Source organism: Colletotrichum abscissum (genome assembly GCF_030869225.1).
Source record: "Colletotrichum abscissum strain IMI 504890 chromosome Unknown Scaffold_82.1, whole genome shotgun sequence".
Lineage (NCBI taxonomy): Eukaryota > Fungi > Ascomycota > Sordariomycetes > Glomerellales > Glomerellaceae > Colletotrichum > Colletotrichum abscissum.
Window position 1 is genome coordinate 1 of NW_026850528.1, and position 26120 is coordinate 26120.

The 26120-nt window shown below is 54.3% G+C and overlaps 7 protein-coding genes across 7 annotated transcripts; 4 read left to right on the top strand and 3 right to left on the bottom strand.

Moving 5' to 3' along the window:
• Positions 1-21: 21 nt before the first annotated feature.
• CABS01_16105 (kelch domain-containing protein) lies at positions 22-2113 on the top strand (the record flags this gene model as incomplete). Its single annotated transcript, XM_060549437.1, has 2 exons — positions 22-632; positions 1345-2113. The coding sequence occupies 2 exons, from the start codon at positions 22-24 to the stop codon at positions 2111-2113; spliced, it is 1380 nt and encodes a 459-aa protein (XP_060390159.1).
• Positions 2114-2722: 609 nt separating this feature from the next.
• Positions 2723-5247, bottom strand: CABS01_16106 (glutamine-dependent NAD(+) synthetase; the record flags this gene model as incomplete). The annotated part of the gene is made up of 7 exons (XM_060549438.1): positions 2723-3083; positions 3140-3340; positions 3398-3558; positions 3619-4341; positions 4394-4777; positions 4834-4997; positions 5073-5247. 7 exons carry the CDS (start codon positions 5245-5247, stop codon positions 2723-2725), a joined length of 2169 nt encoding a protein of 722 aa, XP_060390160.1.
• Positions 5248-9165: 3918 nt separating this feature from the next.
• On the top strand, positions 9166-9930 carry CABS01_16107 (uncharacterized protein; the record flags this gene model as incomplete). The annotated part of the gene is made up of 4 exons (XM_060549439.1): positions 9166-9292; positions 9370-9421; positions 9527-9710; positions 9763-9930. The coding sequence occupies 4 exons, from the start codon at positions 9166-9168 to the stop codon at positions 9928-9930; spliced, it is 531 nt and encodes a 176-aa protein (XP_060390161.1).
• A 1357-nt stretch (positions 9931-11287) lies between these two features.
• CABS01_16108 (homogentisate 1,2-dioxygenase) lies at positions 11288-12804 on the top strand (the record flags this gene model as incomplete). Its single annotated transcript, XM_060549440.1, has 2 exons — positions 11288-11355; positions 11472-12804. The coding sequence occupies 2 exons, from the start codon at positions 11288-11290 to the stop codon at positions 12802-12804; spliced, it is 1401 nt and encodes a 466-aa protein (XP_060390162.1).
• A 1931-nt stretch (positions 12805-14735) lies between these two features.
• CABS01_16109 (cupin) lies at positions 14736-15296 on the top strand (the record flags this gene model as incomplete). The annotated part of the gene is made up of 1 exon (XM_060549441.1): positions 14736-15296. One exon carries the CDS (start codon positions 14736-14738, stop codon positions 15294-15296), a length of 561 nt encoding a protein of 186 aa, XP_060390163.1.
• Positions 15297-15760: 464 nt separating this feature from the next.
• CABS01_16110 (uncharacterized protein) lies at positions 15761-16208 on the bottom strand (the record flags this gene model as incomplete). The annotated part of the gene is made up of 3 exons (XM_060549442.1): positions 15761-15811; positions 15867-16062; positions 16129-16208. 3 exons carry the CDS (start codon positions 16206-16208, stop codon positions 15761-15763), a joined length of 327 nt encoding a protein of 108 aa, XP_060390164.1.
• Positions 16209-16995: 787 nt separating this feature from the next.
• On the bottom strand, positions 16996-24434 carry CABS01_16111 (alpha-1,3-glucan synthase; the record flags this gene model as incomplete). The annotated part of the gene is made up of 5 exons (XM_060549443.1): positions 16996-20150; positions 20207-20448; positions 20509-23546; positions 23612-23872; positions 23931-24434. 5 exons carry the CDS (start codon positions 24432-24434, stop codon positions 16996-16998), a joined length of 7200 nt encoding a protein of 2399 aa, XP_060390165.1.
• Between the last annotated feature and the right edge of the window lie 1686 nt (positions 24435-26120).

A 26120-nucleotide genomic window follows, 5' to 3' on the forward strand; every position in this document is an offset into this window, starting at 1 on the left:
GAAGCATCTACCGAGACGTGGATGTACAACTTTGACACTCTCGCCTGGACAGCGTTGCCGCCTTCTCCTCAGCCTCCTCTCGCGGCCACGTTCGTGGATAATGTTCTTTATACCATCGGGGCTGACTCTAACATGAGCGGTGCTATCCACTACATGGACCTCAAGTCAAACGCCGAGGACCGCGAGAAGCCCGACGCTCTTCAATGGAAGACCATCAACTTCCCTACCAACCCACTCACTCCGGGTCCCCGCCCACGCGAAGGCGGCGCACTCGTGCCAGTAGACACTGGTCTTGGCAGACACTACCTCGTCTATATGTTTGGCACGAACAGCACTTCAGCCGAAAAGGACTTCTACACTGATATTTGGGCCCTTCAGCTCCCCACTCACGGCTTCAGTGCGGCCGCTGTGAAGGATGCGATCCGTGACAAGCTGCCTCGTGTTGATTCTGGCGAGTTCAGCTGGGCAGAGGTAGAGCTCATTCCGACAGAGGAAGTCAAGACGGAGGGAAAGGCGCATCCCGGACCACGTGGATACTTTGGCGCAGACGCAGCGGATGGAAAGAGTCTCGTCTTCTGGGGCGGCGTCAGTGCGCTGGGCAAGGAGGGCGATGGATGGCTGCTTCAGGTCCAGTGAGCAGTGCCTGATTAATAAATGTGTGGAGGACATAGGAAACAAGATTCCCCAAAAGTGTATTAACGCCTCAAGGTAGTCAGGACGACCAAAAGAAACAAAACACCTTCATGTTAGGCAAGCTCCTATATACGCGACCCCTTTGATAGCGAGGGACACGCCTGTAAGGACTATGGTCAGCCGGCCTTGTCAAGTCAACTAAAGTCTCATTTTTGCGTGGCTTTGCAAGTTTCTCTCAAGACTACAACAATCCTTGCCGGCAAAGGGGGTATTCTGGACAGGGGCCTATTCTGCCGCTTCATGGGAGTTGTGCCCTTAAGGGGCCAGTCTGCTGGTTTAGTACTCCTTCGTTTCACCAGTTGTCCCTATGTATGCCAAAGTTCCCCTTCTTCTTCTCTCTTTTATCGCTAGTGATGGGCTTCCTCTAGTCTTTGAGATCTCTGTTGGAATCGCTGCTCTATCCAAGAAAGACCGCTCTGCAAGCATAACAGGCTAAGATAGAAGAGGTAGGGGCGCACTTGCCGTCAGGTCACCATGAACATTGCATTGTGTACACGAAGTGGTATCTACCCGGGGGGCTACTGCCTAATTAAACAATATCTAGCAAGTAGGAAGGACGAACTCTGCCGTGCGAACTTTCCCTTCTTCATAGGAAGGTCAGGCCTGGCTTCCGACCTCTCTCGTTTCTGTCTTCTACTGAGTTATCTTCAGGGCGACGCTTGACCACGCATCTTCCATCTACATCAACTCCATGCATCTGTCTCAGATCAACACAATACAAGCATTGCAGTACGACGAACCCACTACAAAAGACTCGCCCTTCTCCATCACTATGGGTGCCATCTTCAGCCGCCAGCCGCGCAACCGCCAGCCGCGCAAGATCACGACAGAAAACGCCACCAAAGATGTTCATTCCGATATCGTGTTCACCTATCTATCAGATTCAGGACAGACGGATCTTTCGAAAGTAGAATGGGAGGCTATACTGTATATCAAAACCAAGGATCTCAAGCAAGTCCTGCAAAAAGGCCTCATCATCTCGGAAGACAACGTTCAACCCCAATCCGGTTGTATCACGTTCAAAAAGTGTCCCGGTAATCTTCGAATCAATGACTGGGTCCATACCCGTCGGTATATTTTGTCTGGCAAATCGTGTGGCGGATGGACGGCGCATCTCGCGGTTGGGGCGCGCGAAATCGGTCCGCTTGCGAAATTTCGAATGACCGATCTCATTGGCCATGCGGATATGGGTGAAGCTATCAATGAGGAGTTACAATTGGTGTATTGCTATGATGCTCAACTTGGGGTGTCTGTCTTTACATGGAGTACGGATGAGGGCTCTGAGCCATGGTGGCCTATGCTGGTTACTATTCTCCCGCGGAAGACAGAGGTTTTGGCGTCAGGGGATGACGTGAAGGACAATGCTGCTGGTGTCGGGGAGCCGGTAACTGCATCTGGCGGAAAGACCAAGAAGGGCTAGATGCACGCTGACTCCTGCGAGGACTTGAAGAGCTAGATCACGGAAGTGATGCATGACTACGACGATGTTGAGATGAGGTAGGAAGGCCTCTTCCCCAGCGCGAATACTCGCGTTGGGCTTGAAGATGATGACGATGAATCGGCGGTACGGGTGGTATTGCAAATCGTAGTCATCACATGTAGACATACTTAATGCAACGAGTCTCAGTCATCAATGTATCAAGGCCTGGCTAAATGTAATCGGGCGGTCAAGTGGTTGCTTGACTTGGGGTTTCGTAGAACAAATGGCCCATTGAAGCGCAATCCCTAGACTAGAGTCGATGATGCAGATGACACAAAATAACAGGGCTAAATCCATCCTTGCCTCTCATCAGTTCCAGGCGAGGCATCTAGTCTCGCCTTCACAGCTTGGAACCCCTAAGGAAAGCGATAAGGCACCCGCCTGTGTCACGAACTCTAACGTGATTGAGTGAGTAACTTGTAGAATCGATGTTTTCTTCTTCTGGTTAACCTGCTTGGGGGTTCGTTGTTCCACGGTAATCTACCAAACCTCACTTTCTCAGCCCGCCATCCGTCTATGAGCATCATCCAGCAACTCGCGTCTCGTCTCCTAGTCGAGCGCGTCGTACTGGACGTCCGCCGGCCTCGCCCTATCCGCAATCTTCTTCTCAAGCTCCTCGACATGCGCATCAATCTTGGAAAACTGCCACGGCCAGTTGACGACGTACAAGAACGGACGGAGGTCGTGGCGGTTGTCGTCGGGGTTGTACGCCGAGAGATGCGGCGAGGGCGTAAGGATGACAGCCTTGTGGCGGTTCATCGAGTAGAAGCGGAAGAACCTCTTGACGCGCTCGCCAATCTCGCGGGGACCGTAACCGGGCCTCTCCTTCCAGTCTCCGAGGAGCCGGAGGTACGTTGACCACGGGCCGAGCTTGTGTACTTTTCTCAAGATACCGAATTCGGAGAGTTCGCTGGGAAAATGGTCAGTGTTTTTGAATCCATGACTGGAGACGTCTGGTGTCCTCACCTGTAGGTCAGACCCATCTCTGTGTCTGCCTCGTCATCTTGGACTCCGGCAGAGAGAGGAAGAAGCTCGGCTGACGGCGTAGCCTCGAGGAATTCGGACATTATGGGCAAGTCCCACTGATCCCTGGCCCAAACTTGGAAGTTCTTGGCGTCCGTTTTGGAGATACTTCCTAGTGGCGCGATATCTGCGGACGATGCGTCGCTGGCATTGGTAAGCTTAATGTGCCGTATGCACATGCGCGTGGGGTTTGAGGCTTACTATTTGGTGTAGTAGCCACGCAGGTTCTCGTCGACATTGCCACTTCCCAAGACAAGAAGCGCTGCGCCGGCTCTTGGGAGTTGCCTTGCAGTTGTTGATAGCTGTGCCAGCTCGTACTGAACAACGAGGCGGTTTCTCGCCTGAATGTTTTGGCGCGCAAGCTAGATCCACTGTCAGAACCTCGGACATCTTCACACCCATCTTGCCGGGAGGCTACTCACATTTTCGGCGGGACTACCACCTTCGACACCATAACGAGGTTTGAAGTTGAGTGTCTTCTCAATGATCGCCTCATGAGCTTGGACCGCCTCATCGATTGAGATGTCGGAGTGGTAAGCCCCGAGTACCTCTGCGAGGCGGCGGGCTCTTGTCCGAGTATCATCTCCAGAATTGACAGTTCCCATGTAGCACGAGTGCAGCAGGCGCGATACAACTTCCTGTGGTGTCTCAGGCATGAACGTCTCGTCGCCAGTGATGCGTCTCAAATCATCCAACGTCGACATCTCCCCGGCCTCAATGGACTGAAGCACGAGTTTAGCCATGCTGTAGACGAAGAGCGCGACCGTCGAGGAGTCCAGACCTCCACTCAAGGCGAGGAAGTAGCCAGGGGAGTTTGTGCGGCAGAGGTACTGCCAGAGGAAGACCGCTTGCGCCAGTGCAATTTCTTCCATGGGGTCGAGGATCTTAAGCTCGATTTCCTTTGCAATCTGCAGGTGATCTAAAAGGTACACTTCATCGGCGGGCCTCGTCAGACGCAAATCACAGTCGACTCTGGGGAAGTCGGGTTGGGCAGCAGCCTGCACGTTTCGAGAGATACTGGAGCGGTAGCTTCTGACTTCTTCCACAGAAATTGTGGCGGTGATGACTTCAACCGGCTTCAGAGAGAATTGGGAGGATTGTGCAAAGACCTTGCCATTGGCGAGCACCATGCTTGATCCGTCAAACTGGACTCCGAGTCAGCTACTGGAACATGTCGGCCAGTCGGTGAATAGATACCAGCATGCGCGCCTCACCATCGACGCCAGTCGCGTTGGCATATACATAGATACCACCAAGTTTCCGCGTCGAGTTCGAGATCAGATCGAGTCGTGTCTTTAGCTTTCGCAGCTCGGCATGACTGGCACTGCTGTTCAGGATGATTTCGGCGCCATTGAGGCCGAGAAACGTCGACGGGTTGAGGGGCGAGAACATTTCCTCGCAAGTTTCACAACTCACGGCAGTGTCGAGCGTACTGAGGATCAAGTCACCAATGGGAACCGTCTTTTGCCCGGTGACCGCGGCGGCCACGGCCTCTAGATAGTAGGTCTCGACCTCCCGGAGCTTCGTCCATGCCGTGAAGTGCCGTGCTTCGCGGTAAAGGCCATCGTTGGCCAGGCTTTGCTTGTTGGTGTGAGTCCAGGGGTTCCCAAAAAGGAGGGTTGAGAGGGAAAGCTTACCTTTGGCCTGATGAGATAGATGTGCTTGTACGTGCAGAGAACGCGGCAATTATAACGGACGTTGCGATGGCGGCATCCCATACCAAGATCAATCAGCATATCCTTACATATGGGATCGCTGATGATCTCAGCGAGGACTTCCCAACTGTGGAGGAAGGTATCACCTGGCGGGCTATTAGCCCATGCTTATCCCTATAGGTAACTTCTCGCAACGCTCGCCAAGGTTTGATTGTAAGTACCTTCAAGGTGATGGTCAAGACAGCCATAGCCAGGAATCTCCAACTCTGGGCCAGTTCTGAGCGTAGCACCCTGAGCCTTGGCGATGCGAATGGACTCCAAGATCCTGTCACGGTTGCCCTTGAAGTCCAAGGGAACACTGGGCAGGGTCGCTGCCGCCACGGTAACAAATGACATGGCAACGACTGGTGGGTGGCCGAATGCGGTCCGATATGAGATGGCGGACCTGATCCGTAGGTGGGACCCAGAGACGGAGCGCAGGAAAAGTGCGAATGGGTGGTTGCGGACGGTGGTGGCAGCCAAGGGAGAAAGTGATTGGTTGCAGCGAGTGTTGTTCGGGGACAAAGTTCACGTCAAGCAAAGCAAACGCCCGGGGCGGGGTTCCGTGGCAGGAGTTGGGACACTGGACGGCACGGATGTAATGCTCACTTGGCAATAGAGGGATACGAGGGGCACCAGGTCGGAGTCACTGATGACTAAGATACGATAAGGGAGATGGCGGGGTTCCATTCGATGGTTCGGTTGTGATAAGATAAGACTTGTTATCGGTTCAAGCACAGGCGCTGGCTCCCCGGCTCTGAACGGCGGGACCCAAGCACTCCAAGCTCCATCTTTCCAATCCATCTGCTCATGTGTCCCTCCGCTCATCAAGCCCTATGCACTTTTTCTCCGCGGTTCCAAACTCAAGCTTTGAGCAATACGTCCGTCAGAGTTCGTGCATCGTCTCCAACCATTTATATCCACGCGATACATTCTTTTCATGTCGTCTTCTCATGTCGCCTGTCGTTTATATATAAAGGGCGACTCGTCGCTTGGCGATGTCGAGGTTTCGATGTAGTTGTCTGGATTGGGGAAGGTGTCTCATAGTCGAATTCCGAAGGGTCGGCGCATGTTGTCTAGAGCTTAGATACAAAGGCTGCAACCACCATGCTCATCCTGCTTCGACCTGCCGCATGTCCGTAAGTAAAGTAATTACAAGGAGCCAATTTTCTTCACATACACTCTCATTCATCCTTTTCACACCTGCTCATCTCAAACGTTGTCCGTATCTTCTTCAAACGGGGAACGCCGGGAGGGCGACGAGTGAGGTGGCCGGTGATCACTAATGCGGATCGGAGCGGACTGGAACGGGCTGGCGACTATCCGTAAGGTAAAGTACCTAGGTGGAGGAGAGATGGCCGGGACATCCGTAATTGGCGTTGTGGGTTTGCCGTGCCGCTAGTGGATCTGGTTCATGCTCGCATCATGCTCGGGGTTGTCGACGTCTTCGGGACGGCGGATGGTCCAACTGAATCATCAGCGGAGGGGAATCTTCCATACTCACCGGATCATCCGAAGGCGAGGTCGCGAAGTAGTCAAATAGTGCAGTGCAGTACGTTTGGGTCTTTTCACATTGGCGATGGAATTCAAATTGCTGTTCCGAGCGATATCTGGACAGTGGCGTAGGACGGCGTTTCTGATCGAACAGGTGACGGGGGCGTACGGAGATGGACATGGTCTTGCTGAGCGCGCTTGGGACTGTGGGGTCTTCACGGCGGGCGGAAGCGAAAGCGGGGAACGAGGAATGCCGGCAGGGCGTGGAAACGTGCGATGGAGAGAGCGAGCGAGAAACTGAAAGAGAGACAGAAACGATGCGGGCGTGAGGATGGACGTGTGAAGCATGCGAGACGAGACGAAGTGAGACGCTAAGCTGGCGCGAGAATGTGGGGAACGTGACGACATGCTGCTACTGTACTGTTGCTTCGCCTAGCTGCAGTTGGGGTTGATATACGCGCAATGTGTCTGTGACTTTGCCAGAGTTGGCTATTGAGAAAAGCAGGTATAGAAAGAGAAAGACGTGGAGCAGGTCATGGTGGGATGCTCTGGAGAAAGGAAACAGAACAACGATGGACAAAAGCTCGAAGCAGGACAGAACACTGAATCAACGCAGACATCGTGCAATCCGTGAATGAGAAGAAATGATGCCAGAAGTCAGTGGGAAAAGAGAATCTGTCGGGATCCGCATGGCTTATATTGAAGGTGGGATCCTCGAGAAGGGGGAGCAAAGGGGCCAAGACGAAGCACGGAGAGGGTGGTGTGAGCTGTGTCACTGTGTCACAGTGAGGAAATGGTCAAACTCTGGCGATTGAGGGCAGGCCGTCGATTCGTTGCTAGCAGAAGCCCCATCGAAGCATATTCACGAGACCAGCAAATCACCTCTCTCGTCTCAGATGCCGTCTGTCATCGCCCATCGGCAATGGCTGTCTTGGGTGTCACTAGCGAACCATTTTCCCAATTAACTCTCGAATGCTGTTCTGGTTGCTGCCGTGCTGTCTTGGTGTCGGCAGGTTGGGGGGTGATGAATCAGGTGAGGGATGGGCTGTTTTGTGGTACCACCGTATCCATACTGCGTACACTGAACGGCGAGACCCACCACGGGAAACCGGTTCGCTTGGCTCATTTTTGCAGCGACGGGTCGGAGACGGTGGTCTTACTGCTGCTGTGCTCCGTACAAACGCCGAGCTGCGCTTGTGTCCCTGTTCCGCCTGTTCCTGGCCCTGAATGTGTGCCTGCTTTCAAGGCTGGGGATCTTGCGTAGAATCTCTCTTGCGAAAAAGAAGCATCAAGATGATCTCGAGATGCCCTCCTCCCACGCATTCCTCCACACGCACACACACACACTCTCCCACTCTGCTCCTGATGGCACCCATCTTCATCGCTGCATGTAGGTAGGTAGCTTGCTTAGGATGAGACGGGAGAAGTGGGCCCGACCGTCGCTGAACCGTCAGACTGCAGCTTCAAGCTCTCTATTTTGGCCCTTTCCCCAGACTTTTTACCCCAGACTTTGCACTTCGGAGACCGCACTAAAGCCGATCTGTCAGGAAGTCCCCTCGAGTGATTGTTCGACCTTGGCCGCGCCATGCCCGTTTCGGACAATCAGCCAACCAAAGCAGTCGGACCATCTTGCTCACACAGTCAGGTAATTAGGTACCATTTCCTCGAAGTAGGAGTGAAGGCAATGAGAGAAGAAGCAAGCGGAGGGTTTCTATGAAGAGTTAAGGCAAGGCAAGAGAAGATTGCATGTACTTTCCTCGGCGTGAAAGTGGTACCTTCCAGGTTAACCTCACATGAGCCCACGGAGGAAGGTATCCAGGGCCACAGAGAGAGGAAAAAGAAGGAGCTCCTGTGGGTTGTGGTTCTCTCTTTCCCTGTCAGCTCAGGTCTGCCCCCTGGTCCCTGCGCTGCGCCTGGTCCCAGCCCGGACCACCCGTCACCTGCCGCCCGTTCCTCGCCGTCCTCCCTCGCAGCAAGTCGCAGGCCTGCGCGCATCTCATGAGCTTCTATGTCACGCGATCGTCTGGCGACGCCATTGATGGGCAGTTACCCCGCCCGGTCTGACGAAACCGTAATGCATCGACAATGGAATGGCTACCACTCCAAGGCCGATGCAGGGAGCTTGCTGCTTCTTTCCTCAGTCAGGTAAGTAAGTACCTAGCGAGGTAGTGAAGTACCTACGGCTTGTTCAGCTCCAGCTCTGGTCCGACAAAACCGACCACTCCCAAGACCCCAAGCACCACTTTTTCGTCTGATACGTACGAGTACACCCCCAAGCCAGTGTACATCTCCAAGTATCCTCCCGCGCCTCACTCTGCACATCGTAACATCAGATACCTCTTCTCGATACTTCACTTTTGACGGACCCCTCACTTTCCCTCGTCTCCCTTCTCCTCTCCTTACCTCAGGCCGCACGCCAGGTCAGGCGCCCGACCGGATCGACATTCATCTACCTCCGCTCCTGCCCCCTCCCTCTCTGCCCTTCTTAATCCCCTCCTCATCCCACTTCTCCTCCGACCATCCATCTCACAACCACACATCACCTGTTCAACAAAGGTAGCTACCCTTTACCCCTTTCCTTCCTAATCGTCATCCATTGAGAGAAGCACAAGAGCTCCTGTTCCTGGACCTCGGAGCTTGAGGCTTTTGAGCTGGAGCTGGAGCTTGAGCTCCAGCTTGAATTGGCATCATGGAAAGCTCCCTTAGCTAACATGCCATTCAGATTCCAACACACAACACGATCACCTTTGATCAAACACTTCACACAAAACGACTGCTATCATGACGGAACCGCTCACCAAGGTCGACTCAGCTGTCGAGGGTCTCTCTCAATCACCACCCAAGGAGTCCAAGACTCGCCGCCAATCTTCGGCCGCTGCACCTGGCGTGTACAACATCAAGGACCTTGGTACGTCACTGTCTCAACCCCGCACTTGACTTGACTTTGAACTCGGCTACTTCGGGACACGACTAACAACACAACAGAGGAACAAAAGATTGAGCTTGAGCTCGCACCGGAAACACAACGGACAGGATGGTAAGTTGACATTCATTCAGCACACATGGTTAGCTACGTTGCCTACCGTGGACTCCGGTGGTTACTGTCGCTACACATTGGATAACACAGGCTGACCCTCAACAGGAAGATTAACACTTCATCATCGCAAGTTGAGGACAAGGAAATCCTCAAGCTGCACCTGTCAAAGCCCCCAGTCAAGAAGATTGACCTGCACTTCCCTCTCGGTATGGAAGTAACAGCACGCAACCTCAAGGGAGTAACAATAAAGGATGCCCTGGACGCCATCCACAAGGCATACAAGAAGAGAGTAAGTACACAACGCCCCGTGTGGTATGACCTTTGCTAACAAGGGTGCTCAGTCTGACGATGAGCTCGACAACCCGTACCTGGCAGGCTTTGAATGGGACAAGGAGGAGTCCTGGACGCGCCTGGTTGTTCACCTCCAGAAGAACCCCGCAATTGAGAAGATCGGCGGCGGTGGCGGTGGCAAGAAGAAGAAGAACAAGAAGAACGAGGGCGAGGAGTAAACTTCCCTGGCTCTGCTTCTTCGGATCATGTCCAATACTTCCTGGTAAAACTGCTTGCTTCGCTTTGGCTCAATAGGCGACTTGGCGCAATGGGATATTGCGATAGATATCGTCGGATGATTGTCAATGGGTAAGGGTCTCTGCTCTGGAGCTTGATGCTTCGAGATGTATAGTTAGGTGGGTTATGAAGTTCACGCTCGATCGAGCGGGGTGTCTGGCGGTGATAGCTTGGGTACCCAGTTCAATTGACTCGTTGGCCTTCCACTTGTCCATCCATTTGAATTTGAGAATAATGAGTGAGTATGAATATTGTCAAGACCCGAGTTTGGAATGAAAACGACGCTCAGTCGAGAGAAGTGTGTAGTTCGAGTGAGTGGGTATGAATGACAGTCCATTGCGGCTGGCCTGCAGCTATCGTGACCCACTCTCCGGGGAGCAAGGGTCCTGCACGCCGCAGCTCCGTAGCGGCTTACCGTGGATTCCATGTGAAAGCCCGCAAGCCCGTATGATCCTGACTGGATAATGATTTGTACCGTGGTAGACTAGTGTTGACTTAGAGCTTGAATCATTATCAAGAACTCTTCAGACAAAAGATGAAGACAATAATGCTGAAGAACCCATCAAACAATCAGGGGAGAGACCCCTCACTTGTTCACGGGGTACGGATGGCGGGGTAATCTCATAGCGCACTAACATGGCAGTGCTATGCTTCACAACTAACGTTGTTACTACGTCAACGTCTCTATATGGGATGCTTTTGAACATGGAAGATGATGGCCAACTCTCACTTGATGTAATATCCTCTTCAGCGAGGATGTGAACCATCCTCGGCAATGCTCAAACCACTTGGCCTCCGATGCAAGCTCTTGAGAATCGCACGATTAAGCGGAACCAACGGCCGGGGGTATCTTCCTTCAAAAGCACATCTGACGGTGCCCAAGGTATCCTGAGTACCTAAGCTTGTCGGAAATCGGAATTGAGAGGTCCAAGGTTCATAGGGAGCAGAGCACGGACCCCGGCTAACATCGGCAGACGCCGCGTCTTGCCGCACCTTTCCCTCTCACACAAACGCGGAATATGATACCGGCGCAGACAAGCTGCCCGCCCGGCTTTGCGAGGAATTGGATGGCATTTCACCCAAACGTCATCCAGAAAAGGTCCGCGGGGGAGGAGGCGGGGAGGACGGCAGTGATATTTGAACGTCGTGTATCCTCGAAGGCAACATTGGTGTATCATAATTTCTTATCTCCTTCATCAATCAGCCTTTTGCGCAAGACCATCAACATCACCAAATCTTGCGACTTCGTCCATCTTCATAGCCTTGCCCTCTCAAACACTCAAACAAAAACCCGTAGCAATGCCCGTCACAACGTTTGATTTCAAGGAGAAGTACCGCTACCAGGTCGGCTTCGACTCACATCTAGAGTACGTTTACAACCTCACTTTCCCAATTCCCCGTCTTGGTTTACCGTCCATCCCTGTCTCTCCCACAATCTCTCCCCCGGAATATGCTAACATCTCCACCTTCTCCTCCTCCCCAGATCCGAAGCCGTCCCCGACTCCCTTCCCATCGGCCAAAACGCCCCACAAAAGGCCCCCCACGGCCTCTACGCCGAAAAGCTCTCCGGAACCTCCTTCACGGCACCACGCCACGACAGCAAACAAGCCTGGCTCTACCGCATCCTCCCCTCCTGCGCCCACCACCCGTACGCCCCGACAACAGCTCCGTCTCCAGAGACCCGTGCCCTGCCCTCCGCGCTCCAATACATCCCCAATCAGCTCCGTTGGGACCCCTTTGACCATGATGAGTCCAAGGAATGGGACTTTGTCGCCGGCATGCGCCTCGTCGCCGGCGCGGGCGACCCGACTCTGAAGCAAGGCATCGGCATGTACGTCTACGCCGCGGGCCGCAGCATGGACTCCAAGGCGGCATTCTACTCGGCCGACGGCGACCTCCTCATCGTCCCGCAAGAGGGTACTCTCGACATCCGCACAGAACACGGCTGGCTCCTCGTCCGGCCCCTCGAGATCGCCGTCATCCCCCGCGGCGTGAAATACCAGGTCCACCTCCCCTCCGGCCCGGCCCGCGGCTACGCCCTCGAGCTCTACCAGGGCCACTTCACCCTCCCCGAGCTGGGGCCCATCGGCACAAACGGCCTCGCCAACGCGCGCGACTTCCAGGTGCCCGTCGCCTGCTTCGACGAGGACTTTGGCGCGACGGCGCACGAGGGGGATAATAACTACACCATCACGGTCAAGTTCAACAACGACTACTTTTCCGCCACGCAGCCTCACACGCCCTTTGACGTGGTCGCCTGGCACGGCAACTACTACCCGTACAAATACGACCTGGGCCGTTTCAACACCATCGGCACAATCTCCTACGACCACCCGGACCCCTCTATCTTCACCGTTCTCTCGGCCCCGAGCGGCGTCCCCGGCACCGCCATTGCCGATTTCGTAATCTTCCCCCCGCGCTGGCTCGTCGCCGAAGATACCTTCCGTCCCCCCTACTACCACCGCAACACAATGTCCGAGTTCATGGGTCTCATCACGGGCGGCTACGACGCCAAGCGCGGCGGCAAGGGTGGGTTCGTCCCTGGAGGCGCAAGTCTGCATAATACCATGTCTGGCCACGGCCCGGACGCCGAGAGTGGAGAGGGTGCGAGGAACGCTGAGTTGAAGCCTGCTAAAGTGGGCGAGGGCAGCTGCGCCTTCATGTTCGAGAGCTGTGCCATGGTGGGTGTTACGGAGTGGGGTTTGAGGACGTGCAAGAAGGTGCAGCAGCAGTATGCTGAGGAGAGTTGGGGCGGGGTGCCGGTGCATTGGAAGAAGCCTGAGGGTGTTGTTGCTGGTGGCCACTTGTTGAAGTAGGAAAAGGAGGCGAGGAGATAAAAAGACAAGGCCGGGGTGGTGTTCAAGTTGATATTTGATGAAGTACAAGATCAGGGGCACAGCTGCCTCTATCCCCAGTACAAATAGCTACAAAAGCAAAGTGTTTGATCATATTTTCATCTTGTTTCGGTCCATGCTATTAAAACATCAAATCCTCTGTAGGCTCATAGACGGATGACGGGTTGAGAGAGTTAGGTTTCGTAGATTTCTGTGACGCAACGAATTCCCAAGCAGGGTGACAAAAAGCGGAAACCGTTAAGTCTACATTTTACTCACTCAACTCGACAAAAGCTCTGGCATGAAACTCAGCGATCAGACCTGCATTCCGGCCTCTCTTCAACATCGTGAAATGATTCGCCCCCGAGATACGATAGGCAACGGTATTCTCTTCGCCCCCAAGTAAAGCCTCCCACCCATTCGGCGCAAGACTGGTTCTATTCTCCAAGAGCCATCTCATCTCGCGAGGGTCCTCGGGATTCTTCTTTCCCCGAAATCTACGACGGGCTTGCGTTTTCGGGTGTCAAGAACTCGGCGCTGCGTTCTGGTCAACAACCCCACAATATCAGTACACGAACCCAGGCCGCCGTCACCTGGCGTATGGAGAGCAGTGGTTTCATTATTAGTGAGTGACAGAGTTGCATTGCGTCCTCCAGGTTCGGAACCTGCCGCATAGTATGTCCGCTTTTTTATCCGTTGTGATAGACTATAGCTGCCGGCTTGGCCCCGTCAGATGCATCGTTGACACCATAGTTGCTCCTTTCCGCAGTGTACTTTATATTTGGCGCAGTTGTCGCAACTCTCCCGGTAGCTCTCTGCCGCGTTCGGGCGAGGAGGCCTGGGGTTCATTGTGGTATATAGGGTTCCTCAATGCGTTTCTAATGTGCTAGAAAGGCTTGAGGATTGGATGTAAGCGCGTCTGGCACGTTCGCAGGCATGTAAACAGGCTACAGTTGAGACTATGGGCCTATCTTCCTAGTTCAAAGTGCCTCGTGAGTTGAGGAACTTGAGAAGTACCTTCTCAGAACTTAATCTAGCCTATGAAAGACTTTCGCAGAGACTTTGCCTTCCAAGATATCTCCCAACTGGTCCTCGTACCTTGCATCCCGGCGTGTAGGCTCGCGTTCCCGCTCTACAGAGCAGGAGCAATCCGGCGGCTACGGTTGGAAGCGCCCCAGTGTAGACTGACATCAAGCTGTTCAATGCTACATGCCGTAGATTTGATCGCTAGCTATTCATAGGGGGCCACGATTTGCATCTCGGAGAGATAGTGGCGGAATAGCAGGGCTAAGGTGAAAATAAACTTAAACGCATGATTATGCTCTGCACAATTGCAAGCGCTTTGTTTTCCTCTGATCAGAACCACGTAATCTTTCCCGCTGCCCATCATCTAAGCTCTTCTCGACCTCCAAAATGCGAAGTGATCTTTGCCACGAGGTAAGCTGACGCCCCCCCATCCCATCTCCGGCCGTTTCAACCACCTCGTCGGGCACACGCGACGAATCGAGTTTCTCCGCATAGATCCTCCGCGTACTTTGCTTGCAGAAGAGGATGAGAAGCGATCCTTGGGAATCTCAATAACGAATGAGATGTAGTTCCGTCGCTAGTTTCGGCCGGAGATTCTGCAAGATGGTGTATCGATCCTGGATTGAGGGGTTCGCTTCAGGCATGTTTTCCGACGGTGCCTCGGTCTTTTCAAAGTATTCCTCGGTCGACCAATTACGTTGTTTTCTGAACAATCGTCAGTGATGAAGACCAGTAAGCAATAAATCAACCTACTTATCTAGGTATATAAGCAAGCTGACATGACGCTTTCTGGCAAGACTCAGACTTCCATCTAGACGATCATATCCCAGTTTCATCTCACTGTTGACCAAACCTTCAAGCCTGCGATCTTACTCGTGGTTCTCAAAATGTCCAGTCAAACACCATACAAACCCCTCCCGGCACCCCGGCGCATAGTCACAACTCACAATGCCGCAGGCCAAGCAATCCTCACCACCGACCTCGCCCCCGAACTCCCCAAAGCATCCGTCCCGGGAACAGACCTCTACCTGGCCTACACCTCCCCCTCTCTCCCCGCTCCGCTCCCCGAAGACGCCGATCTGAACGCTTACAAGACCCACCTTACCTTGAAGCCGCCCCTCGAAATCGGCATCGACATCCCCGGAGGCCTCGCCGCCCGCGTCGTTGACTTCCTCCCCGGTGGATCCGGCGCGCCGATGCATCGGACCGAAACCCTGGACACGGGCGTGCTTGTCGAGGGGGAACTGGAGCTCGTGCTGGACAGCGGGGAGACGGCTATCCTCAAGAAGGGAGATGTATATGTGCAGAGGGGCACGATGCACGGGTGGAGAAATGTGAGCGAGACAGAGGTGGCGAGGCTGTTTGTTGTGCTTACTGCGGCGGAGATGCCTGTCTTTGGCGGGGAGAAGCTCAAGGGGGTTATGCCTGTCCCTCCTACTGATTCGTAGGCCGAGTCCGCGTAGTGCCGGTTGCGGAGTCTTTCTCGTATCTTTCGATGAGTGATGAAAAAGTTGCGAAAGAAGACCTTTCGATCTATAGGTGTGGCTTTTATCTAGGACTCTGGAGGGAAGCCTAAACCGTCGCCGATGAGCTCCACGGTAGCTTTGACGCACTGCAGTCATTCAGAGTAGTAACGAAGGTGCAGAATTGAGCATTGTCGATCTTTTGGAGTTCTCAAAGTACCTAGTAGAACCAAATGTCCATGTTGTTATATGAGTGACCAACATCTTTGTCCCTATTACAGCACGCAGGTGCGATAAATCTTTATGGCTGTTGACCCGCAACCTCGATCTGGGCCATCCCTGACCGGCCTGTAGGCTGTGTGAAAGTTGCACTGGAAAACCAATATGCTTAAGAGTTTCATTTGCAGTAAACATTAAATATCGTATGGCTATCTCAAACTTCGGGGTATCTAAATCTTCTCGCGGCAGTATCCGGTCGTAGCACCAACCGATTGGCATTTCTGTGTGGCATTGATCAGTGACTTTGTCTCCTCCAAGATCATCGTGTCAACTCACCTTGGTCCAATCGCAGTTGTTAATGGCCTTGGAGGGAATGAAGGCGAAGAACGACTTCTTGTATCGGTGGCACTCTTTAAAGTTCTGCCCATAGTATCCTACTTTTCCGGGGTCCACGCAAGCCTTGACGGTGTCTTCGTCCCAGGGGATGTTGTCCTGCAGTCTGCCCTCGTACATGAAGTTGCTTCTCTCGCACCTTTTTGTAGTACAAAGTCAGCAAAGGGCACTTGGAAGATTTGTAGGGGTGATGCAATCTACTTACCAGCAAGTCTTGTACTTGGCGCATGCCTCCGTAGAGGTGATGGCGACCGCCGCGATTGCAGCTAGGAGCGATAACTTCATTCTGACTTTCGATGGCCGCAAGAATAAGCTCTCAATACGGATAGAGTTGTTGGAATTTAGCTTCAAGCCTTCAATAGCCCAAAAGTCTCCTGGGGCAGAAGAGACCGAGAGTGTATTGATATAGCTTCGACATTGTGCGAGATGTGGAAACGAGTCAGTAGTCTCCAGAGCTACTATCATCTGAGCGGGTGTCAAATTACACCATGTAGTACAGTGGGTTAGCATGACTCGATACGAGATTTGGTCGCCTACAGCGCCTGTGTTTTTGGAAGCTTAAGCTTCTAACATATATTGCTCTAGATGAGAGAGCCACTGAAAGCACCGATGATCCGGCACGTTTGCGGCAATGATCATGCTACTCGTGCAAGTGGAAGGCCGTGTTGTCAAAAGACTGTTGGCGTTTCCGTGCGGACCAAGCCTACCCTTGCAAATAATAGTCGGCCCTCCGGCACGGTCAGCCGGGCGGCGCGGATGCCGTTGATGACTGTTACCAATCGGCGGGGCTTATGTCTTTGCCTTCATCGGCTTACCAGCAATTGACGCCGTCGGGCCGTATGGTATTTCGCAAGGAAATCGCGATAGTCAAGATTGAGCGCCTGCTTCGATGCCCTCCAGCGCAGCGTGCGAGGAACTTATTACGGAAGGGTTTAATGGCGACAATAGGATAACAAGTCATTAACTCTATTAACATAGTAGTTTGGTCATTACTGAGGTTCATGTCTACTCAAGAAAAATGAAAGAAAATTCTATCCTTATCTAACCCAAACATTTCATAGCCTATTTCTTTTTAAGGCTTGCTAACTTGCTCCTTTCTGAAGAACTTGAAGTAACCAATGCAAATAAACAGGTTGAGCAAAAGCACAACCCAGAACCAGGCGTTGGCAAACGCGATGCCCAATCCTTCGCTAATATCAGGGAAAACAGGACCCGGACCGACGTTATTAGGCGCGGTGGCGCGAGCCAACATAGTAAAGATGGAACCCAGAACCTGAGCGGCGACACAGGCCGCCGCGACGTGCACACGGGTAAGCGTCAGCATGAGAATCATACCGATACCCGCACCCTGGAGACCGTCGAGGACGCCGAGCCACAGCCAGAGAACACGGCTGAGGACGGCACCGGCGACGGCGCTTCCGGCCCACGGCATCCAGAGACCGATGCGGGAGGTACCCCACCAGATCTGGGCCCAGCGCGGGGCGCCGAGACCGACGGCGAACATGGGGAACAACCAGGGGTGGCTCTCGCTGGCCTTGGCCAGGCCCCAGAGGACAACGGCCCAGACGATGATGAAGAAGAAGAGGGCGAGGATGACCATGCTCCAGACGGGCACGTGCTGGGACGCGAAGAGGAAGAACCAGTTACGTCCGAAGAGGGTGCTGAGGAAGTAGTTCTGGATGCAGACGGCCATGAGGTACCAGGCAATGGTCTTACGCTTCATGAGTGTCTTCCAGAGCTGGGGGATGGGGCCGGGGGTCTGGCGGTAGAAGTCGGGCAGGCCGAGGTAGAGGATAGCGCCGATGGCCCAGAGGAGGATGGCGACGGGAAGGCAGATGCCCAGGAGAGCGGGCTTGCCGGCGAGAGTGGGCTTGGCGACACTGTTGGCTTCGGCCTCGGAGACCAAGCTACCCCAGGCCCAAAGACCGAGAGTGTAGATCTGGGTGAGACCTTGGATGATGGCAAGACGCTGGATCCACTTGGGAACGGTGGAACCACCATCGGTACCGAAGTTGAAGGCGAAGGCGAGCGATCCGGAGGACGAAGCAAAGGCGTAAAGACCAGTGGCGGCGTTCTGAAGCCAGACCATTGTGTTGTTGTCGCCAGCGAAGGGAGAGCAACCGAGGACGAGGAAGGCGATACCGTAGACGGCGTAGGGTGCCGAGAGCGGGTAGAGCAGAGGCATGGTGCGCGATAGGACGTACCAGAAGACGGACGAGACGAGGTAGATGGTGGCGATGATGTAGAGCTTCTCGGCGGTCTGGCCAACTTCACCGGTGAGAAGGGTCACCTGGTAGGAATTGGTGGCGATGACCTGGTTAAGGGCCAGGAGCATCGCGTAGACGGGCCAATCGCCGACGCGATACTGGAGCCACTTCCTGACGCCCGTGGGCGCGACATAGTCCTCGGGGAGATCGAATTGCGCGTTGTAAGAGCCGGGCGAGTCGGGGGGTGTCCTGCTGTCGTAGGCACCGTTCGGGTCATCGGCGGCCATGCTATTCATCAATCCGGACTTTCTGGCGCGACCACGCTCGAGAGGCAAGCTCAACTTGGAAGAGGACTTGTTCTTGAACATGCCGAGACTCAGGCGGGAAGCGTTGGGCGAGGAGGCTCTGGATCTAGATTGTCCTCTGGCCGATGAGGGGGACGCGGAGCGACCCAGTCTGGCGTCGAGGTACATATCGAACCATTCCTTCTCGGACTTGATGAGGTAGTCCTCAATGCAGAGCTCAGAGATGGAGTTGCCGGCGTTGAGGGCCTTGAGCTTTTCCTCAAAGTGCTCGTAGAATTCACCCTTAGAGTCAGTGAAGAAGGGATCGACCTGCTGAAGCTTGTAATCATGTCTGTCACCAACGACATCCTCGACACTAAGCATGGAGGCTCTCGAAGAGTTGTCCTGCTGCATGCCCAGACCGCCGCCCGGGGGCGGGAGAGGCAGAGTGTCGGCCATGGAGAAGCCAGAAACATTACGGCTGTGGACTCCATCCTGGCCAGCCTGTCCGGGAAGAGAGAAGTTGCGGCTGTGAGTATCGGAGATGTTGCGACCATGTTCCATCTGTCTGCCGAAAGGCCCAGGAGAGTTGGCGCGAGAGCCGTACGGGGAGTCGACATAAGCGGGAGACGGTGACATGGAAGGCGATCCGGGAGTGCTGGTGTACATCATGGGAGTCTGCATGCCAACGGGAGTCTGCATGCCGGCGGGAGTAGTGCGACCAGTGTGGAGAGTAGTGCCATCATCATCGTAGTCGGAAACCTGGCGCATCCACGCGGGGGATCGGTCGACGAGCTCGACTTCACCGCGGAGAGGCTCTTGAATGGAACCGGGACGGGTCTTCTTGACGAGGACATTGCCCTTCTTGAGACCCTTCTTACCGTACTTGGCGTGAGCGCTGATACAACCCTGCTGAAGCTTCTCGAGCTTCTCGAGCCACTCGGCGACGGGGAAACGTTGCTTGGCGGACCAGGCACGCATCATGGCTCTGGTCTTGGTATCCGTGGCGAGAGCATCCTTGATGGCGTGCTTGAACTGCTTCGTAAGATGGGCGGCCTTGGTCGATTCGACCGTGTACCACCAACCGGGCATTTGACCGAGACCACCGACGCGGGCACCGACACCCAAGGCACCCTTCCTGCCGAACTCGACAGCGACCAAACCGAAAGGCTCATCTCTGGAGGGGATCAGGGCAAACTCGGCACCGCTGAAGATGTAAGGCGGGAGAGCAGTGAATTCGGGCTTAGAGAAGACACGTCCGGGGTAGAGTTCCATGAGCTTGGCAAGCTTGAGAGCAGCGAAACGTCCGTAAAGATCAATCATGGGGCCAATAGTGATGAGCTGAGCCTTGGGGTAGTTATCGAGAACCCAGGGGAAGATATCTGCGATGAGGTCGACACCCTTTTGCAGGGACCAACGTCCGACGAAGACGAAGAGCTCGGCTTCAGGGTCCACGTTGAGGCCAGCCCACTCCTGGGCCTGGCGTCTCAACTCACCACGGCCGGCCTCGTAGGCGGGGTCGACCTCGATCTTGGGCTGGTTCATGAAGTCGTTCTTATCCCAGTCGGCGGTATCGGTAGGATCGGGGTTAGGCAGCTGGCCGACCTTGTTGAGACCCCAGAAAATGGGATAACGAGCGAAGGAACGATCACCGTATTTGCGGGAGACACCGACAGCACCGAATCCGTTCTGGTGGACGCGTAGATACGAGGCACCGGCGTGAAGAAGGTTGAAGACTAGATAGTTGTCAGCAGCTGGACGTGGAGTTTTCTGATGGAGCGTATTGTCTTACCTGAACCGTATTGGACGTATTTCTTGACAATGTCGATATCCAAGTTGTAAGCCTTGCACACTTCGGCGCTCTCCTCGGGGGTACGCATGGGCCAGAGACCCTGGAACTCGGCGTTGTGAAGCGAAAGGGCAACGGGAATGGTCTTGGGCAATAAGTAGAGAGGAGCGATGGAACCGTGATAATCGTTGATGTGGTACATGTCGACGGGGAAACGGTTGCAAGTCTCGGCGATACATTGGTTCCTTCAAGGCGTGTTAGCATACAGTCGTCTAGGCGGGAGGAAGATCATCACGAAAACTTACCACGCAGAGTAGTAGATAGCAGACTCCAAGTCGTCCATACGCGGGGGGTAAGGCTCAGACTTGGTCTGCTTCCTGAAGACAGGCGCATCGAGCAGAACGTAGGTGATGTTGTCCACAATGTGGTACTGCACCTTAATCTCGTACTCCTGGTCCATGATCTTGACGTACATGCTCGGCGCAATCTGATCGATGGGGTACTCGATATCACCGACACAGGGAACAACCCACACGAGGTTCTGGTGCTTGAGGGCCTTACCCATCAACTGGGCCATGACACCCAGACCACCAATCTTGATCTTGAGGTTCCAGTCGTCAATGTTGTACTCCATCGTCGCGATCAGCACCGTCTTGCGCTTGTTGCCTGCGGTAGCGGCGGCGGCGGCGGTGACGAGGTCGGTCGAGCTGCGCATGCTGAGGGGGATCGCACCGGCGGCGCCCATGAAGACATTGCGGGTCTTTTGGATCATCATGTTGAACTTAGACTGGTCGTGGACACCGTGCTCGTTGAACTTAACCTTGTAGAAGGAGCGCTTGAAGGCCTGGACGGCGGCGAGACCGGTGAGGACGGGGACGATGAAGAGGAACAGCCAGAGGAAGAACTGGATCCACATGTTTCCCTGGGGGATGAGCTGGTACTGGAAAGTGGCATCGTTGAGGACGACCTTGTAAGCAAGGTACGGCGTAGGAGGGTGGCCAGTGATGTTGACGGCGTTCTCGTACAAGGACGAAGGGGGGAGACGCTCAACGACGTTGTCTCCGTCGACGTCACCGTAGACAAAAGACTGATCGGGCATCTTGTCCGGGTTCATGCCCCAAATGCTCATCTTGAAGTAGTTTGGCCACTCGTCCATGTAATGCCACGTCCACTCTGACTCGCTCTGGTGCTTCATGTTCTTGAGCAGACCGCTGTCGTAGCCGAACTGGTTGAACTTGCCCACGGCGAACATGTGCGGGATGCGACGGGGGATGTCGTAGTCAATATCGGCGTGCACCTTGTACGCGCTGGAGCCGAGGAGCTTGCTGTAGTACTGAACGATTACGTGTTCGCCCTCCCATTCCTGGGCCTTGGTACCGTTCCAGGACTGCTTGACGACCTTGGTGGAAGTCTCGTAGTCGGCCCAGTCGCTCCAAGACGACTCGAAATTGGTGGAGTAGCGGAACTTGCTGGCTCCAGCGGAGGTGTGCTTGATCGTGATCGTACCGTCATCGGCCTTTGTCAGCAGGTTGCTAGAGTAGTTTGCAGTGTGAGGGAAGACAATGGCGTTGTCCTGCGCGCCGATGCGGAATAAGAAGCGGTCGGTGGCAGCAATTGTCGAGTTGCCGGTGGCGGTCGAGGAGTTGGTGACAACCACCTGGTGCACGCCGTGCTTGACGTTCAGCAGGTTGGCCTTCCAGGAGAAGGATGAGGCCAAGGCACCGGTCCACTCAGAAATCGTCTCGGAGATGTCTGTGCAGTTGACAGAGCTGGAGTCAATCGTGGGAACGCTGTTGTCGTCGGTGTGAGACTTGAAGGTAATGGACTTTGTCACGCTGTCGCAGTCCATCTTGACCGAGAATTGAAGCTCGATGGGCACAGTGTTTGAAGGCTCGGTGGACTCGATGCGGGCGTCATGTCCGGGAACGAACTTGGTGATGGCGACCGGGGGAGGCTTGAAGTCGGCCTCGGGAACGTAGGCGCGGAACTCGAAAGGAGCCATGGTAATGTTCTTGAAGCAACCATTGTAGCCCGTGTTACCCGCGTAGGTGAGCTTCACGGGCGAGTCCTCGAGCTTCGTCGTCTGATGAGGGAAGAACAGGTTCTTGACCGTGGTGCCAGAGGTGAAGGGAGAGATGATCGCGTCGTCCTTCTTCGAGCAGTCAAAAGTGTACGTGGTGGTGACGTTCCTGTTGTGGTAGATGAACCAGACGGGGACGAGGTCATCGCCGAGGTCCTGGACACCGAGCTGGTAGCGCATGACACTGAAAAGACCAGTAACAGTGGCCATTCCGGAGTTACCAGGGTAGTAGAGCTCCTCGGTCTTGTTGGAAAGCTGCTCGAGCCACATACCGTCCTGAAGAACGGGGTAGACGGTTCTCAGGTGGTACATGTGCTTCAGGATGTTTCTGATGGGGTGACTGGGGTCGCGGTGATCCCAGGAGACAGTGTCATCGCGGCATCCCTCGCGTGCCTTTGAGAGGGGCATTTGGTAGTAAAGAGTTGCCTTCATGGAGTAGCAACCGTGCTGTTGCCAGGCGGGAGCAGAGGCCAAAGGTTGACGACCGAACATGTAATTCTGCGCCGTGTTGTCGAGGACGTAGAACGCCTGCTCCTCACCCCACGTAAGCATGGGAATACCGGGCAAGTGAAGAGTCGTGACGAAAAGACCCATCAAACTGCGCTCATGGCCGACTTCGATGGCGGGCCAACGGAAGGTATCCTGGTTCATGGCACCGAACATGTGGCGGGGGTCGACCTTGCCGGTGTTGGCGTTAATCATGTCGTTGGATCGGAGGACCTCGTTCCAAGCCTCGACAAAGTTACTGGGCACATCGTAGCCGGCGACACCAGTACCGTCCATACCCAAGAAAATGACCAAGAAACGGTAGAAAGAGTAGTGGAAGGCAGCAGAGTCCAGAGCCTGGTGGCCCTCGTCGCGCAGGAAAATATCCATGTCCTTGGCCGTCTCGTTGGTGGTGTTGTAGGCAGTGTTGACGTCCTTGAACCACTGCTCGGGGGTTCTTCCGCGACCAATGTAGATGGAACCCATGGTGTTACCACCTGTAATCTCACCGGGCAGGAAGAAGTTATCCTTGCCGAGATCGCGAGCGCACTCACGAATCTTCTTGGAGAAAAGACCCTGGGCATCGACCGTAACCTGAAGAGCTTTATCAAATCGGAATCCGTCGATATCCAACTGCTGGATCATGATGCATGAGAAATGCGCCAGCTTTTGGTTCACGGCCGGGACCCATTCTCTCAATCTGTCTTGGACGGAAGCGAATTTGGTCAATTGACGTCGGTAATCGGGGTAAACGCCGAAAGCCTCAGTGTCACCGAACTGTTCGCAGAAAAGGTCAGTACAATATCCCAAACTCAAGATTTCCAGAACGGTCCAAAGCATACCTGATCGAAGTCACCATCGTAGCAGCCGCCAAACATGTCGTAGATCTCCTGGCCAACTTCCTTACCCTCCTCGAGGTAGAGACGGGGGAAATGCTCGCAAGTCTCGTTGTACTTGGTAGGGAACGTCCAGTCGAGGTATTGGCGATCAGTCTTGTAGATGACATCCATTTCATGAGGTTCGAAGGGCGCCGAGGAGTTGAGGTAATCCTTGTAGCCGATCAAGTCTCCCAAGGTGGCCATCGTGTTGTCGAAAACGATGTACTTGCGCGCAAGTCAGTCGCATAATCATAGAGATACTTGCCAGAATCATTCAACTTACCATTCCGCGGTCGTGGACCTCCTGAACAGCGGCTTGCCATTCTGTGAGGTTGCCAAAGTGGAAATCCAACAGCGTGTGATCTAACGGTGAGTAAGAATCGTAATTCCATGGCGCGTTGATGAGCATAGATCCTCCAAAATAGATTCCCTTGATGCCCATTCCTTGCAGGTAGTCCAGTGTGTCGACGAGACCGGCGATATCACCACCCCATCTCAGTTGTGTGCCTGTGATATCCTGCTCGAGAACTGTTCCGTTGGCGCTGTCGTTTTCCGGGTCACCGTTTACAAATCTGTCGAGCATGATTGTGTAAAACGGAAATCGCCAGTTCTCTGGCGACTCTGTGAACTTGTGGTTCTCCCACTTTCCATCGTATAGGATAGGATCTGTCGCATCCTTATTTGTGTTGAGGTTGTAGTCGGCGTACTTTTCTTCATACTTGAGACCATTAACATTATGAGACAAGACGCCCAGTAGTAGGAGCGCCTTTAGCCTTCCGAACCACATGTTGGGCGGTTTGGTCTGTGATGTTCTGATGGAGGACGCCTGGGAGGTGCGTCCTCGAAGCGAGGGTGGGTAGGCGCGGGCTTGCGATATCAAGCAGTGGAAGACGCCAGAGATCAACAACAATACTTATCAGAAAAAGGTTAACAAAAGTAAACAAAATGTAACAGCAATCATGGACTGGCAGAAAGCGAGTGATGCCAGTTTGGGGGTTTGAGCGAGAGACGAAAGATGGGAAAGATGGTTGAACGATAGTAGAGCCGTTTCCCTTTCCCACAAAATACACACACCAGAGCAAGAACGAGAGCTAGGCAGGAAATGCAGAAGCAACGTACGTCAGAGATGGGGAGGGGAGAAGGGACTACGGGATAGATGGACTTTACTATGGAGCCGGAAATCTTTGAACAGCACAGCACTTGCTTGCTTGCTTGCCTCTTCTGGGCGTGTCCATGGTCCACGGGCGTGTGTGGTGGTGGTGGTAAGGGGTGGGAGGATACATGGAGAGAGAGGCAGACTAGACCCGCCCGGCTGCTGGGCATCGCCTCACGAAAAAGGGTCATCAGAATCCGTCATGCCCGCCGCCTGCGGAGCCCACCATTCTAGGATACGAGCTCGAAGTTTACTCATGTCTGCATCATAGCGGTGACCTCTCGGTGGTGTCTTCGGCTTCGCGGGCAGGGTTGCGGAGGGTGGCCGATTGGATCCTAAGAATATCCTCACCAGCCCATGGGCCCGGCCACCGCGGGTGGGCTGGAGCCAGCAACGCAGATCTTCCCGGTCGGGAACTTGGAGGAGCCCTGGAGTCTACCCAGCTACGGATAGACGAGGATAGACGACCACGCACGACCTCCAGAGTATGGAGGCACTGACTGCACTGTTAGACCTAGAGGCTAGGAAGGACGTTGGGGTTTTCTTTGTCCCACTGTCCGTCCATTGTTCTCATAGAATAGTTCGGACGGCAGCCCCCTTTCGCGTGTGTAAAGGTACGTATATCTCAGTATCAACGACGACCATTCTCTCCTTGCTCTGCCACGGCCGTGTCCGCGGGCTGGACTGAGCTCGCACTGGCAAGCAACAGAAGTTGGGAAGCGGAACCCGGGCCAAGCAAGGGTGGAGCCGCAAAGAGTTGAAAAAAGTCGAACTTTTGCAGGATTTCTGGCCGACATGGGTGTTTTCCCGGGAACCCAATCGATCCTGGGATCCTTCAGGGATCATTTGGCTTGTGTCGGGCGTGGTGTGTCCATGGTCCTCAGCCGCCGAGAGAAAGCTTCAGTAGCTTCGACAGGTGTCGAGGTGTCGACATACGCTGGGCGCCAACAGATGTCAGCTCGAGTGGCCTCCCGATTTCCAAGCGTTTGAAGCCGTTTATTCTGCATGTCTTGGGCGAGCGAGCTGCGAGGGGCTGGTCGACCGTCGTCGGCGGCGGCGAGCATGGCCCATTGAATGGAGAATGCATTGCATTGCATATTTCTCTCTCGTGTCAGCAACCCGCAAAACCGCAGCATGTGGTTCTGGCCCTGGGGCTGCGTTGCTTGGGTTCACAGTAAGGGAAAACCACAGGACCCCTTATTTTGCGTCCATGCGGCGGGCATGCGAGAAAGCACAGGCGAAGAAGAAAAAGAATTTTCGGGAAGACTGCAATAAGGAGAACACAGCTGCCAAGCGAGTCAGGAGATGGTCCCACAAGTT